The following is a 17,756-nucleotide window of genomic DNA, read 5'->3' as shown; positions in this document are numbered from 1 at the left end:
TATCACCAAATAGCCTAAACTGCAAACCTTTCTTTAGGAATACAAAATTGTAAATATGCAAAATATAAATGCCCTTCAAATTAAAAAAATATTGGAATATATTATTATAATAAATTTTATTGATGAAATAAAAATATCAACAAGTACAAATAGATCGTATCATTTTTATGTTTAAGAAGACCAAGACAATTCACATATAAACTCAATGGAAAAATTACACTTACAGCTAACTTCATATCTTGAATTGCAGAATTTTAGTACACAGTATTTTTAGGGTAAGACCTGAGGAAATTAGCTGAAGATAAACAACAGAAACCTTGTACAAAATATTCAAATTTTAGGGAGTTGCCTTTCACAGAAAAATATTCAAACTTTTCTTCCAAAACAAGTAAGTCAAAATACTTCTTGTAGATTATTGACAAGTCATATGACTCAAACCTTTTTGGAAATCCTCAAGTTTCATATACAAAGACACCTTGAGAGCGCCTTTCCATAGGGCAGTCCCTTATAATTTGAAGTTGCTTTTAATTTTTAGTTCCTCATCATACACAGTTAATTTGTAACATTTAAATGATCTTTCTGAGTAGCATGATAAAAATCCCAGTGTTCTGTTGAGGGTACCAATTATTCTCTTCATTCAGTGTATTTATGCTGTATATAACTTGCCTGTTATTTATCTAAGTAGACATTTAGTTGTTAACAAATGTCATGACTTTACAGTAGTTTTATACAAGATTTGGTATCATCTCCAGTTTTCAGGCATCCAGTGGGGATCCATGACAGGTGGGAGGGAACTACTGTAGTAATAGAAGTCTTTAGCCCATAGACATTTTATTGTTTTTGGTGCATCTTCTTACGCAATTCTTCAAGAGCTGCTTCTTTTTCTCTTAGAATTTGCTTAAGTCTTCTTATTTTTTCATCTCTGACAGTTTCTTCTAGTTCTGGTGGTGTCACTAGAAAAATATCTTCAGTATAGTTTTTATTAAAATAATTACTTTGTTCAAAAGATGTACTTAATGTGCCTTTTTCCTGCTTCTCATGAGAGCAATGTTCTACCTCAGTTCTCTTGTCTTCACTGGTTGTACTATGGCTTGTGACAATGTTTTGTTGTGATATGTCAGATGTTGGTAAAATACTATTAAGGAGCTGGGAACTGGCAACATCAGTTCCATTCATGATGTTTTTGTCTGTTTCACCAGCATTCTCAATTTTTCTCCTTTTTGTGTAATTCATCCTCTTCATAGTTTTTTCTTTTCTTTTCTTAGAGAAACTCTGCTGCAATGTTGAATAAGAAAAAAAAATATTATTACTATGCTACATGCTCCCAAATCAAAGTTGGCACACAAATAACAGCAATTAAATTCAACTCCACAAATTTCAGTGGGGACAACTATAGTAAACTGAATTCTAAGTGGTAGCTAAATAAAAAGTCATAATCATAGTCTTGGAGAACAAGCTGGTTTACTTTCTGGCTTAAACTGGGTATTAGAAGCCATGCTAGCCCATCACTGAAATGAAACCATAACTAAGAAGTACCAAGATTTTCATTTCATTTGCAATACAGACACATGGAGAAACTTTTACTTCAAAAAGTTTACCTGTAAAGATTGAAGATCAGAATGCTCCATTACAATGTTTAGAAGTATAACTCTAGTGATGTACTGAAAATGTAGTATTAATACTCTAATGAATATCAACATGCTTATATTTTCCCTACACTTATTTCCTTTAAGTAATTCTTTAAAACAGGATAACTGTCTATAAGGCTTTTAACTACTTTCTTACATTACAAACAAAAAAAATGAAAGTAACTGAAAATACTTAACTCAAATTAACTAGAAATATATTTTTATGTGTGTATGATTTATCACTGATTAATAAATTTGACAAAAATCATCAATCTAAAGTACATTGAAACCCAAGTAAAAGATAATTATAGCCATGTTTGTCACACCAACAAAAATGTGATACACTTTAAAAACTATTACCTGTTTTTTCTCTTCCTTCACTACAAAGTTTGCATTGTTGTAAGAACTATTTTTCACCAAACTGTTAAAGGAATCACAACCTTTTCTAGAGCCCAGATGGTCAGGAATTCGAGTTAGACATACTCTCAAATCTTTAGTGAGACCAAATATCTTTTTAAATTCAGCATCATTCTTCAGATGTGATGCATTAGTATGGCTTCCTTGAGAATATTTCTTTTGACTTCTTTCTTGAATATCTTTTTTTAATATTGATGCCATCTCATAATGGGTCTGGAAAAGAGAAAAAAAAAAAAACACAATATTGCTAATTCCTTGGGTTACTGTGTAAGACTAAGCAACTTTCTAATCTTCTACAAGAGACCAGTTCATGCTTTAAAAGGTTTGCATTACAATTATATTTATCATGCATCCAAACAACTGAATTCAAATAAATACAAACTTAAAATTTTCACACAATTAATCTTTAATTTATTGTACATAATAGTAACAAAGGGTCTGTTCTCAGGTAGATTAGGTGATGCTAGGTATGTCAACAACTTTAAAATAATCTAGGCTGGGCATGGTACCCTGTAAAGCAGGCACTCAGTAGGAAGATGCAGGATAATGGTAAAGTCAAGGCCAGCCCCAGCTACACATTGAGACACTAAAAAACGAAGTAAAAAAAAAAATTACAGTAAAATCTGTACAGAAAGATTGTAGTTTTCTGGGAAAGTCTAATATCTTCAACCCATCTTGCTTGTATTGCAATTTATCTCTTTTTATTTAAAATTCAATTACTGAAGAGGACAGCCACTAATATTAAATCATTATCTAAGTAAGCAAGGATAGTGGCTACACATGTATTTTAAGAAGAGAATGGTACCTGATAGATATGTTTGTTATTCAATTAGAATCAATAGAAAGAAAGGCTGAAATAAACTTGTCTTTAAAAAACCAAAAACTCCCGCTATGTCCTCCATAAATTTAAGGCACAAACACTCAACGGCATGGATAAAATCTTATTTGACTGAAAGGTTCTAATGACTTCCATTTCACCCTTTTCATGGCCATGTTTTTCTCATAACCATCACCAAAAACAAAGCAAGAAAATATTTTAAACCCTGACTTATATACATAAAACTGTATCTTTTATATACAAATACGTGTATATACAGCATACACATGTACTCATATTCACACAATTTTACAATTTTACTCATCTTTGAAGACCTATCACTCTCCAACTCTTCTGAACTTTGTTCTGTGATTGACTTTGTCTTTTGGATTTGGTGAGCTAAATAATGAAAGAGAAAGAAATTGCTTAGGCTTTACCACTTGTAGTCCTCAAACAGTTACTCAGATAAAAATATTAAGTAAGCATGTGGATGGGGTATGTGTGTAGGAGACAGGAATCAGATAATTTTGAGAATTAAGAAATAGTTTCCACACATATATAAAAAGAGCACCCTGACATGGGAAAATTACCTGTGATTCTGGGTCTCTGTAAACATACTGTTGAGAAGTAACAGTTGCTGCATCAACAGAGGAACACTGGATGAAATTTCCTTTTCTGGGGGCATTCTGTCCTGTCCTAAATCCACCTGGAAAACCTGGGTTTGTAAATACAGTCTTACTTTGTTTAAGGCAGTGAGTGGACTGGTTTGTAGTATGTGGTTTAGTGACAGAAAAAAAAGGTGGTCTCTCCACTTTTTCATTCTTCTCTGCTCTTAGATTGCCCACGGAAGCAAGTTGGGAATTTGAAAGTGATTTTGTCTTCAACTGCAAAGATTTACTTTCAACCAAAACACTATTTAAAAACTCTCTGGATATTTCTGTGACCGGACATGAACTTACTACCTGTAATGAATCTTTTAGTGGAATATCAGAAGAAACAGAATTCTGCTGGTCAATTTTTGATGGCAGACCATATGTCCCTTTTTCATTCAACAAGACTTTCTCATTAAACATTATCAAAGCATTATCTTTAATAGGCACACTTATGTACTGTGTCCTGCTAGAACTGTTAGTACTCAACAGAGGTGTATCTACTGTATTATCTCCCAGATTTTTCCTATCTACAAAAGTATTTAAAACCTTTGAAGCCACATTATTTGAAGACTTAACAGGAATAAGACATGGAATTCCAGGCTGTAGATACTCTTGAAAAATCGAGTTCACTGGAGCAGTTTGAGGATGCTGACCACCTTTTAAATGCGTTTCTGTAGCAACATTTGGTGGAATTTGCGAGATACTGAATGCCACTGGTTTGGAGTAAATATTCTGAGTTTTCTTGTTAATAATTTTCACTGGATTTACAGGAGATACATAAATAACTCTTGGTATTTGGGAAGCCTCAACTGTTCCTGAGGCTGTGGTTGCAGTTCCAAGTATCTTTTGCTGAACCAAAGGAGGCAAGGATGATGCAAGTACAGATTTCACTTCAGTCTGTACTGGAATCTTTAAATGATGCCCAGAAGGCAAAACTGAAGAATTCACATTTGCTGGAAAACTTGGGGAATTGACTATAAAATAAGATGAATCATTTTGTATTGAGGGAGGAGTAGTAAATGTTTGCCTGGTGAGTCTATGAATTTTCATACCATGATTCTGAACATTAGAAATTGGTGGTGTAAAATTTCCAGTGCCCACAGAAGTAACTCTATCTTGTGATGTATCTATTGTTCCTGTAAAAAAATATTTTGTAGTACTGGCTGGCTGAGAAACAGGCAATTGAACTGACGCACTTGTGGAAGAGCTGGAAATATGAGTTTGAAAAGTAACTTGAACTGGTTTTTCTGTATTCCCTTTTAAACCATGAGACACAACTGCAGACTGAACTACTGGGATAATGTTTCCAGAAGATGTAGGAAGTGGATGTAAATGCAGAAGTTTTTTTCCATCGGTGCCAATCATAGGAACTACTTGGTATATGCATCCTGAAATACTTAAAAGAACATTTAAGTAAATAAACACAACATACTACAAGTTCTATACATTTTATTTTAAAACACATATTTTCAATTATTTTAGGTAGTAAAATCTAATAACAGTATGCGATGTTGAGTTTGCAATGTAAGACATTATAGAATAGACTTTGAAGAGAAGACAAAATTATATCAACTTTAATTCAGATCTTACAAACAGGTTATGAAATCTTAACATTTATTCCAAAATGAAAAGGTTTCTAATTTTTTATTCAAACATAATGCTATTAGAAAAGACTCTTCACACTATAATCATTCTTCTCTTTTAATCCTTTCCAATTCTCTTCCTTTACTTTTAATGAGCAGTTCTTTGATTCCATCTCTCATCATGCTACTTCTAATACTCTCCCCTCCTCCAATTTGTTCTGTCTTCTTTCCTTGGCAAATTCTACTACCAGCTTTTTGTTTCTCCTTTTTGAGATCTCGCATGCTGTGATACTTCAATTTCCCATGTTTTTATACTGTAGATTTAAAGGACACGCTCATGTATTAAATATTTCCATTTTATTATTTCCTGTGTACATTAGGTTTCATGTTCCACATTGAGTATAGCAATTGTTTCTAATAATTTACTATCAAACAATTCATACTTAATACCAAGAAAATTTTTGTCAAGGGGTTTTCCCCCCAATAAATGTGGAGTATACTGGAGAGAAAGAAAAGTTTAAAACTAGTTCACTGCAATGTCCATTATTATGAACTATATTTTAAATACAAATTATCAGTTTTATAAAAAAATCAATATACATAAATCTCTGTATAATACATTTTTTTTATTTTACTTTGTATAGATTACCAAATTATTTATACTTAAAATGACCTTTCAGATCCTAAAAAGCATAGTGCTCTCAAGGAATGCAGGACAGTCACATTACTCTACCTGGGTGCTTCTCTCCTATACAACTCTACTTGGAGCTTCAATCAACATAAATGATGCTTCCTAAGAGATAAATTTTCTAGCCAACTTAACTATTTTTGTTTTATATATATTATTATATATCTTTGTTTATATATCTACAGACTGTCTTCCATGCTAAACCCTAAAAACATCTAAAAAGTAGATATTCAATTGACTCTTTATTAGATGACAAAGGAGAAATAATGGAACACTTAAAAAGACAAACATTAATTTTCAAAAGTGTCTATTTCTGTTTTATAACCTAAAGATGTGATTTTAGAATCAAGTATAAATGAAAAAATCCATACTCAACATTCTATGTATCCTCACAACTCAAATAACATGTTATCTTCAGAAAGTTTTGAAGCAGTCTTCAATGTATAAAAATGCATACTAAATTTTAGTAAAGTTAAAGTGAAATATGGAGGGGTGTCTTAATTCTTGCTTTTGAATTTGAAAACCCACTTGCATTACCTCTGCACAAATTACACTGTCAATTCAACATCAATTTATTTAGCAGTAAATAAATGTCCTCAAGAATGGTTCAAGCATGGTAGGTAGGCCATGCATGTAAACTTAGCACTTGTAGATAGAAACAACTGGAGTTGAATCTAAACAACAATACAATACCAAGTTTTGAGCCAACAAACCAACCATCCAAGTACTGAGTTTTATGGTTCAAACACTAAGCTCTCTTAGGGGAAAGGGGCCAATGAATTATAGCCTGAATGCTAAACCTAAGCCATTTTGCTTTTATGTTACTTCTAATGTATGTGTATTTTTCACATTTTAAATGGATGGAAAACATTTCAAAAAGGAATTCTGTACCTTAAAAGATAATGAGACTGAATTACAGAATCCTCTGGATGAAATGGACAGTTGCCTAGACAGATACTAGGTACCAAAGTTAAATCAGGATCAGATAATCCATCTAAACAGCTCCATAACCCTTAAAGAAATAGAAGCAATCATTAAGTCTCCCAACCAAAAAGTGCCCAGGATCAGATGGATTTAGTGCAGAATTCTATCAGACCTTCAAAGACAACCTAATGCCAATACTCTTCAAACTATTCCCCAAAATAGAAACACTACCAAATTCATTCGTTGAAGCCACAATTTTCTTATAAAAAATTATACAAAGATCCAACAAAGAAAGTAAATTTAAGACCAATTTCCCTTATGAATATTGATGCAAAAATACTTAATACAATTCTTTCAAACAATATCCAAGAACACACCAAATGATCATTCACCATTATCATGTAGGCTTCATCCTAGGGAATGCAGGAATGGTTCAATATACGAAAGTCCAAAAAATCCATTATATAAACAAACTCAAGAAAAAGAAAACCCACACATGATCATATCATTAGATGCTGAGAAAGCCTTTGACAAAATTCAAGACCCCTTCATGACAAAAGTCTTGGAAAGATCAGGAATTCAAGACCCATAACTGAACATAGTAAAAGCACTAAACAGCAAAGTAGTAGCCAACACCAAACTAAATAAAGAAAAACTTTAAGCAATCCCACTAAAATCAGGGACTAGACAATGCTGCCCACTCTCCCTATTCAATGTAGTACTTAAAATCCTAGCCAGAGCAATTAGACAACAAAAATTAGAAGATATCAAAGTATCACTATTTGCAGATGCTCTGAAAGTAGACTTAAGTGACCCCAAAATTTCACCAGATAACTCTTACAGCTGATAAACAAACTTCAGCAAAGTGGCTGAATATAAAAGAAACTCAAACAAATCAGCAGCTTTCCTCTACTCAAAGGATAAACAGGCTGTGAAATAAATTACAGAAACAATGCCTTTTACAATAGTCACAATTAATATAAAATATCTTGGTGCAACTCTATCCAAGCATTGAAAGGTATGTATGACAAGAATTCAAGTCTCTGAGGAAAGAAATGGAAGATATCACAAGATAGAAATATCTCCCACGTTTATAGATTGAAAGGACTAATATAGTAAAAATGGCCATCTTGCTGAACACAAACTACAGATTCAATACAATCCCCTTCAAAATTCCAACTCAATTCCTCATAGAGTTAGAAAGAGCAATTTGCAAATTCATTTGGAATAACAAAAAACCCAGGATAGTGAAAACTATTCTCAAAAATAATAGAACTTTTGGGGGAATATTGATTACCAACTTCAAGTTGTATTATAGAGCAATAATGATAAAAACTCTATGGTATTGGTACAGAGAGAGGCACGTAGATCAATGGAATAGAATTAAAGACCCAGAAATGAACCTACAAACCTATGGTCTCTTGACCTTTGACAAAGGAGCTAAAATTATCCACTGGAAAAAAAGACAGGATTTTCAACAAATGATGCTGGTCAGCATGTAGAAAAAGCAAATGGACCCATTCTCATTTTCTTGTACAGGGCTCAAGTCCAAGTAAATCAATGACCTCCACATAAAACCAGATACACTGAAACGAACAGAAGAGAAAGTGGGGAAGATCCTGAACAGAACACCAGTGGCTTATGCTCTAAAATCAAGAATCAACAAAAAGACCTCATAAAACTGCAATGCTTCTGTAAGGTAAAGGGCATTGTCATTAGGACAAAATGGTAACCAACAGATTGGGAAAAGATATTTCCTAATCCTATATCCAAGGAAGGGCTAATATCCAATATATATAAAGAACTTAAAAAGTTAAGACTCTAGAGAATCAATTAACCCTATTAAAAGAATGGGGTAAAGAGCTAAACAAAAATTTCTCAACTAGAATCCTAAATGTCTGAGAAATATCCAAAGAAATGTTCAACACCATTATTTGTCATGAGGGAAATGGAAATCAAAACAATCCTGAGATTCCACCTTTCACCAGTCAGAATGGCTAAGATAAAAAATTCAGGTGACAGCAGATGCTGGTAAGGATTTGGAGAAAGAGAATCACTCCTCCATTGTGGTGGAGCTGTAAGCTGGTATAACTACTCTGGAAAACAGTCTGGTGGTTCATCAGAAAATTAGACATAGTACTACCCGAGGACTCAGATATAGCATTCCTGGGCATATACCCAATATATGCTCCAACATATAACAAGGACAAATGCCCAACTATCTTTATAGCAGCCTGATTTATAATAGCCAGAAGCTGAAAAGAACCCAGATTCCTTCAACAAAAGAATGGATACAGAAAATGTGGTAAATATACACAATGGAGTACTACTCAGTTATTAAAAACAATGACTACATGAAATTCTTAGGCAAATGGATGGAACTAGAAAATATCATCCTGAGTTAGGTAACCCAATCACACAAAAACACACACAGAGGCTCTACCAGAGTCTGACAAATACAGAGGCAGATGCTCTCAGCCAACCACTGGATTGAGAATGGGGGTCCTCAATGGAGGACTTAGAAAGGACTAAAAAAGCTGCAGAGGTCTGCAAACCCATAGGAAGAACAACAATAACAACCAAACCACCAGACTCCCAGAGGCTAAACCACCAATCAAAGAGTACATATGGAGGGATTCATGGTCCAGCTGCCTATGTAGCAGAGGATTGCCTTATGGCCATCAACGAAAGAGAGGCCCTTGGCCTGTGAAGGCTTGATGCCCCCAGTGTAAGGGAATGCCAGGGTGGGGAGGTGGGAGGGTGTGTGTGGGGGCACTGTCATAGAGGCAGGGGAAGTTAGGGATGGAATAGGGGTATTTCCGAGGGAAACCCAGGGAAAGGGATAACGTTTGAAATGTAAGTTAAAAAAAATGCAACCAAAAAAAAGGGGGAAAAAAAGGAATTAAATATTGTTTATCATAGTAACACTGAAATTCCTTAAGATGAGACACTCAATATTCCTACAATATTTTTTTCAAATACCAATAGTGAACCCTCAGAAATATTACACAAAAAGCAATGCAGATCATTCCAATTGCCAATCTAAGAAACTCAGTTCAATACCTTCGTTTAGTCCTCTTTAATATAAATACTTCATTTATCAGAAAAATTTGCCTTAGTAGAAGAATCAACAGAAATAACCTATTTTTACAATTATTTGTGTAAGCAATATTTCAAAAGAAATAGAACTGAACAAGTAACAGTCTTTTAATACTTCATATGCTATATGCTAAAAGGTTTCCCTATTTTTGCTTGACAAAAATATGCTACATACAGTATATTTCTATCTCTATTTATCCGACTATCCATCTATCCGTCCATCTATCCATCCATCTATTCATCTATCCGCCCATCCATCCATCTATCCATTCATCCATCATATACCCTCTGTGTCAAATAGAGCACATTAACATGGTAGCTGAATTAATTACTACAAACTCTTAAAAGTGATAAATCAGAATAAAATTCATAATACTCTTTCAATCAATATATAACCTTTTCCAGATTTAGTAGGAATCCTTGCTTTAACAATTTAACCAGAAATCACTAAAAGACTCCACTTTCTTCAAGATAGTTTATTTTCTTAGATATCACATTCTGTAGTCTAATGTGATCAATAGGTCACTTAAAATAATTAGCCAGTTTGGTCACTTAGAATAATTAGCACACTAATTACATTAAACTATTTGAATGAAGAAATGACACTGAAAAACCCATATTTTAAGACCAAAAAAGAAAAAGGGGAAATATAAAGATTACAGGCTTCTAATTCTGGCTCTTACACACACTGTCTAACTAATTTTGGAAAACCTACTTAATCACAGAAGCATATATCTATAGTTTCAGGTACTTAGAAACTCAAATAGGAGTCGGAGGATTACTGAGTCTTGGTTCAAGACAGCCTGATTAATAAAGCCATAGCCCATCTCAAAATTAAAAGTCCTGCTAAATGTGCTAAGAAAACTATATAATTTCCGAGGGCTCTTGTTTTGTATTTTACTATTCTATATGAATATTCGTTACTCATGTATTAGAAATTAAATAATGAATATGTTGGAGGCTACTGAAATTTAGTTTTGAAAATAATGATCTTCATTTGTTAAGAGACAAAGCTTTCCCTTCTTACTACTTATAAATACATATAAGTTATGTTATAATACATATAATAATAAATTCTATATATTACTTATGTAATAAAATCACCATTAATTTTAATCCTAAAAGGCAATCTAGATAGACCTCCACTGTCATTAACATTTTAGCTGAAAAAATACAAGGGTTTAATATATTTTTAATAACATACAGAATTTCATGCATCCTTAAGGAGTCTTATTCATATTTTATACACAAAGCAAGGTTCACCATGTCAACTGCATAAGCAACTAGACTAGTAACACAGTATAGTTAGCTTATATGGTATTAATGTATCTCCTAGTGTATTCTTTAAGTTGTAAAGATAAAACTTCACAACCAGCAATGAAATATTTTCAGCCCAAGCGAACAAAGTCACATGATGAGAGTAGTAATTTTAACTGGATATTTCTGTTTGTCTCATTTAATTCACAAATATTGACAAGAAAACTGGTATAACATTGTCCCAAAAAACAGTAATTTCTTAATCAGGTATGTGTATTTTTCATTCCATTTCCTCAAATCTAATCCATATTCTTGCCATCTTATCCAACCCCCTCACATTTCTCAAGTCATCTGAAATAAAATCCTCATTCTAAATCAGCACTGTCATTAGTTATTCAAACTCCACAGCTAATCTTGTGAATCCCATTCCAAAGATTTTCTGAGCAATCAATGTCCAGTAGATGGGACAGCTACCAGAGTGAAGCAGCCTTCAGAGCGATCATGCTACTGTGGTACACAGCTGAGAAAATGAAAATTCCAAGAAAATCTAATGAGCTAAATGGGCACTGCACTGCAAATATACAGATTTTTGCATTGCTCTTGTAAAATGGGGTTTCCTATTTTATGCCTGATAAGATAAATTAAGTAATAAACATTATCACAACACTGAATTTTAAAAAAGAAAGATTTCAAGGAAAGCTGAAGTATCTACAGAAAAAAACCCAATCCTATCATTTTTAGAAAAAAATAAAGGAGAATGCTATCAAAATATAAAACCAAACAACTTCCAATAAAACAAAGAGGTAAAAGTAAACAAATTATTTACATAATTACATTTCAACAGCAGGTGTGGTGTTATTAAAATAAAATAATCAAATATGTAAACAGTAATCAACTTGTCAAATATCCTAGGAAACTATTTTGTGTTAAATGCTTCAAATATGTTATGATAGTATCAGAAAATTTAAGAAATAGAAGCATAAAAGTATAACAAGGCACCAAAACATATAGCAATGAATCAATGAAGTTGAAAGTACTTATGAAAGTAAGCAAAACATAAATGAATTTAAAATATTTTTCAGTGTTCAAAATTTACCAAAATTGTTATAAGGTATTTAAAAGAAAGCCCAAGGGCACAATTAAAAAATGTTAAAGTATCACTTAATCTTACTTCTAGGATTGCAAAAGAATACGATCTTACACACATAAGTTAATCAACTATGTCATAAATATACTGGTAAAATATATAAAATTATTCATTAAAAAGCATTTCTTCTACTTTAGCTTCTCTTCATAGAATTTAATCTGTCTTTAAATCTCCACAAAATATGTATTACCCAAGAGCTATCTCTAATGATACACGATATAATGGTTCCTTCTGTATCAACAGCTCACTATTTACTACTAATAACTTTTTTTGGGGGGGGGTACTTACACAGTAGCAACTTCCTATAGATCCAGTTACTAGGAAGGCTGGCACTTGTTTTTATTAGACCATTGTTTTAAGGGAAAATGTATTTTAAAAAATATTTTTTTTTTAAAATTGCAATTGGGGTTTATATATACTTGTAACTAAAATAAACTTACCTCGACTAAACACAGGACACAAATTCATGTCTTAAACTTGGAGCAAATATTTAAATAATCTTTTCTTTCTTAAATTATTTCTTTGCTGTTGTCAAAATATTCCCATGTACCATTATTTTTATTAGAAAGTGAAGCATTAGTCTCATATATAGTAACAAATAAAGCGGCAAAGAACACCAGGTAGGTTTTCTTTTTTCAACCATTATCCTCTTTCATTAGTTTTGTTCTTAGATTTCATGCTATTCATTTACCTTCTACAGACTTACTAATCTTTGCTTCTTAACAAATATACTCATTAACGTTGGAAAGCATAAATCAAAACATTGTTCCTCAGTAAATATTTTGTTGTTCTTGCTTTTATTTCATCTGGATTAACACACACACACACACACACACACACACACACACACACAAATGTTACTGAGGATATATTTTCTAACCAAAGAAGACTATCACAGCAGCCCTTCATAATCCTAATACTAACTAGATAAACCCAGGCTGGATTGTGGGCAGCCTTGGCTAGATAGTGAGTTTCCTACCCAGGTAGAGCCATTCAGTGTTAGAACTGTTCCTTTGTAGACAACCGATGAGATGTACTCCCTTTAGACCTGGAAAAAGTGACTTCACATTTCAAGTTTTTACTTTTCTCTGTTGAAGTTTTCAAATCCTACAGCCCGTTGTTCTAGAACACATTTTGTAAGGATATTAAAATGCGACTATTTTCACTTGAAGGTCCAGCGCCCTGGGGTTGTACTTGCTAATTCACAATGTGTGTTTGAGATACTTGGAGCATCGCCATGTTGGTTTTCTTCAGTGGGTATCTACTTGGTCCGCCTATGAGATTCAAGCTGATGGCGTTGGGAGCGCCAGAGTCCAGGAGACACTAACTGCGTTGTAATCGCGGGCTGTTTTACATTTTCGGGAGGACTGAGAGTCAGGGGCTTTGGGGCGCGTGGGGTGGGAGGTGTGCGGAGAAGGCGCGGCGACCCCACAGACCCTCAGGAAAAACCTGCTGCACAGCTGAACGTCAGCTGACGTGGCCGTGCCTACCTAAGTCACATGGTGTGGGCGGGCGCATGGAGGGCTGGGAACTGGTACTTACCAGTGCGAACCAGACTTTTCCTCTGCGGCTTTCGGAAAGACGTTCTGGAGACTACTAGACATTTTAGATGGGTGGGAGGGGACAGGGCAGTGAGTAGCGTGAGGACAGGGTCCCCAAGTAGGCACGAACCACAGCGCAAGTGTGGAACCTCAGCCACTGAGGTGAGCGAACAGAAGTGTTTGACCGGAGATAGACAAGAGGGTGGCTCCCCTGACTTCCGTGGGAAGTGGCTGTAGAAGCCGGAAGACGCAAGACTGCAACCATACCCTCCCACTTTAGGAAAGCTCACTGTTTTCCGGCCGAGTCTCTGGCTACGTGACGCATCGCAACCAGTCAGAGCGGACCTGGGGGCGTGGCACCAATGGCACCGCCCTCAAACTGAGCCTGTTCTGGGACCGCGCTCACTGAAACCCGCCCCCTAGAGCCCGCAAGCCTAGGCGTACAAGCTCCTTAACAGACCAGTTACCAAGGCGAATGGATCGCCGTGACTCCGCCCTTATGACGTGGTCCAATCGACAGCGAACGTTGTCTTCTTCCGGATCAAAGCAGGAACCAAAAGAGAAAGTTCTTTCACTGCCTACTTGAAAGTTAATACTTCCGGTGTCAGGCTTAAATTGTCTGCACTTGTACATACGCTTTTGCCAGCCAATGTATTAATTTCCTTAGCAGTTTGATTCAGTAGGGTAGACGTTTGGTAGTTGCCATAAATTGTTGAGAACCTTTAAATCCCTTCTTGTGGCTAGAATTGTCTCCTCACTCGGCCCGTTTCTTTAAGTTTTGCCTCTACATTAATCGATTAACCATTTTCTCCATCCCCACACTCATACCTCAGTTGAAACTGTATCTTACTGTCGTGTATTCAATTCCTAGAGTCTCCGTGCATGAAATTCCTTGTATAAACTTTTTGCAATTCTTCTTAAAATTTCCAGAGACCTGCTCTCAGAATTCTCTAGACTCCTGCTGTTAAGTGACTATTTGAGAATTGGGAGCATGCTGTTTAATGGGTAGAAAGACTTCTAGTTTCATTAGGTGTGGAATTTATGAAAGTGGGTTCAAAGATACAATATTATTTGGCATAGGCAATCTTGTATGCTCCACTGTTTAAATTCAGGACATTGATAAGATACACAATTTAAAGGCTTACATGGTTATTTAAAAATGGAATTACTTAACCAGGCTTGGTGACACACATATGTAATCCTAGGACCTGGGAAGTACAAGCAGGCAGATGGGGACTTTAAGGTCACCCTTGGCTACACAACAAGTAGAAGACCAGCAAGTACTACATGAAAACATGTTTCACAAAAAAGGAAGAAGAAAAGGTTTACTCATACCCTTAATTGCTAAACATAAAACACTTTAAAGAACTTTAGGTCTTGATATGTTAAGAGAAAGTGACATTTTGCTCTTTCTGTAAATTACATATTTTTCAAATAAAGGGCAACCCCCACCTCAATACTAAAGGCGTCAGGGAAGATAGGCAACCTTTAATGCTTTCAAGCGTCCTGGCATCTTTTATCTATAAAGTCAAAGTCACTAGGCAAAAAAAAAAAAAAAAAAAAAAAAAAAAAAAAAAAAAAAAAAAAAACAGACCTAACCAGAACAAAAGCAAATGCCTTTTGCTACACATTGTGGTGCTTGCCTTTTATTCCAGAACTCAGGAAGAGGCATGTGAGTCTCTAAATTTGAGGCCAGCCTAGCCTCCATAGTGAGATACAGGCTAGCCAGGATTATAAAATGAGACCCTCTCTAAGTCTGTGGTGGGGGAGTAGTTGGGGGGCTGCCTACCGTGTTTACTATCTTATCAACTGCCATTCACTGATTTTATATTTCAGTCTGGCTTTTCTTACTCATTAGGACTAAGGCTTCAAGACTAATTGTCACAGGTTGGGCTAGTCAGATGTTGGGAAGGAGGCAGGAAGCTTATTAGAGATCAGTTTCTGTGAAAGGAAAGGGGAAAAAATGGCAGAGAGAAAAGTTAACCTGATACTGGATTTCAAGCAGAATCTTCGCTACCTCAGTTCAATTCTGCAGTAGCCTTCAAAGGTTTTCTTGTAGAGGAAGAAAACACGAGGCTTTATGCTTCATGGTTATCAGTCATTGCATCCACACTGTGACCGAAAGAAAAATGGAGGTTCATCCCCATGTTTAAGAAATAATTCTGTAGTCAAGGCAGTTATGGAAAGAGTCTGACATCTGAGGCATGTCTACTGGCAAGAGTCCAAGTGCTATAATAATAAGACTATGGCCACATCAGAAGAAAATCCCAGGAGTTGAATCACAGCATCCTGTATGCTCATTAAATAACTCATGCAGTTTATTATAATTAATGCAGTTTATCTCACACTTAAAATCTTTAGTCAAAAATACCATTATTCTCTCATCCTTGAAGAAATGGCAATACTTTACTGTATTTTTTCCTAATTTTTGATCTACTTGGTGTGCAATAAGAGCCCATTTCTGTTTATTAAAATAAATTAGTTATTATTCCTTGTTCCTCTTATTTTCTCAAACTGTTTCTCTCTAGCTGATTATATCCCTAACCATGATTTTAATTATTACCTCTTACCTATTATTACTCTACAAAATGTATATATAATAACATATTCTAGGTACTGATAAGTACTTTATAAATAGACACTCCCTTTGCTGCAAACAAACTAGTAAAAAACGTTTTACAGAAATTAAGAAACTAGCCATTGAAAGGGCAAATAACTCTCTGGAAGTCACATAATTGGTGATTGGTGGAGCTATCTTTTAAATTTAGGTTGTTTGTCTGAAGATTCTATGTATGTCACACCTAATTCACAGATACAACTTCAGTAATTCTTATCAGATTTGTATGTAGCTGGGTTTGAATGTGCATTATTGAGATCTATTGAGTGTTTTAAAAATCATCTTCAAATGAAATATGCTCAAAGATAGCCAGAAGCTGGAAACAACTCGGATGTCTCTCAGCTGAAGAATGAATACATAAAATATGGTTCATTTACACAATGAAATACTATATAAATATTAAAAATGAGTACATCATGAATTTTTCAGGCAAATGAATATAACTAGGAATTATTCTCAATGAGGTAACTCAGACTGAAAAGACATGCACAGCATGTACTCACTGATAAGTGATATTAGCCAAAAAGTACAGAATACCTAGGGTACAATTTACAGACTACAAGAAGTATAATGTCCAAGAGAGGAGGCTTCAATCCCACTTATAAAGGGGAGGAATATGGGTGGGTGATGGAAGTGGGAAAAGGGAAAGAGGCTTAGATATGGAGGGAGGAAAGGGGACAGGAGAGAAACCTAGAAGGCCAAGAGACTAAGTGTAGATAAGCAGCCTCAGGGAGTGATCGGCGAGGAACCCTCTAGAGAGCAGCATCAGAGACCCAGAAGGTAAAACACTCTCAGGACTCACTGGGGGTGACATCAGCCAACATACCCAACATTTATTTGGAAAGGAATCTTGAGGAGTCCAAGTCAAGTAGATAGATAGGGCCTCAAGTGGAGGGACAGGGTTACTACCTAACCCACAGTCAAAATTCCTGACCCAGAATTTTTTCTGTCTAAAAGAACTGTGGGGACAAAAATGGAGAAGAAACTGAAACAAAAGAGGTCAAATAACCTGTGTAATTTGGGATCCATCTCATTGGGAGGTATAGGGGGAACCAAGGCCTGACATTAGTATGCTATGATGGGCTTACAGGAACCTACCATGGCTGTTCTAAGAGAAGCCCTACTGGTATCTGACTGAAACAGAAGCAGATACTTATACCCAAAGATTAGACTGAAGTCAGACTCATATGGTTTAAAAGGGGAAGGATTGAAGAAGCTGAAAGGAAAAGCGACCCCAAAAAAGAATGACAGTCTCAACTAACCCAATGCCCCATGGAACTTTCAGAGACTGAGCCACCAACTAAAAGAATGCACAGGCTGATCCAAGACCCTGCCACGTATATAGCAGAGGTCTGCCTGGTCTGGTCTCAGTGGGAGAAGATGCA

The 17,756-nt window shown here is 35.1% G+C and overlaps 1 protein-coding gene across 2 annotated transcripts; it reads right to left on the bottom strand.

The window, feature by feature from the left end:
* Positions 1 to 179: 179 nt before the first annotated feature.
* On the bottom strand, positions 180 to 13,949 carry LOC308419537 (ligand-dependent nuclear receptor-interacting factor 1-like). Of its 2 annotated transcripts, XM_080915303.1 has the most exons (4): positions 13,756 to 13,949; positions 3,453 to 4,911; positions 1,989 to 2,258; positions 180 to 1,275 (listed from the first exon to the last, which is right to left on the bottom strand). In XM_080915303.1, the coding sequence occupies exons 1-4, from the start codon at positions 13,815 to 13,817 to the stop codon at positions 832 to 834; spliced, it is 2,235 nt and encodes a 744-aa protein (XP_080771429.1). In that variant the 5' UTR covers positions 13,818 to 13,949; the 3' UTR covers positions 180 to 831. The 2 variants fall into 2 exon arrangements, with proteins under 2 accessions (XP_080771429.1, XP_080771430.1); XM_080915304.1 differs by lacking the exon at positions 3,453 to 4,911 and having other exon boundaries at positions 13,756 to 13,894.
* Between the last annotated feature and the right edge of the window lie 3,807 nt (positions 13,950 to 17,756).

The sequence above is a fragment of the Micromys minutus genome, assembly GCF_963924665.1.
Source record: "Micromys minutus genome assembly, chromosome: 4".
NCBI classification, from domain to species: Eukaryota; Metazoa; Chordata; class Mammalia; order Rodentia; family Muridae; genus Micromys; species Micromys minutus.
The sequence above is the reverse complement of the archived record's forward strand: the minus strand, read 5'-3'. Positions and strand labels throughout refer to the sequence as shown.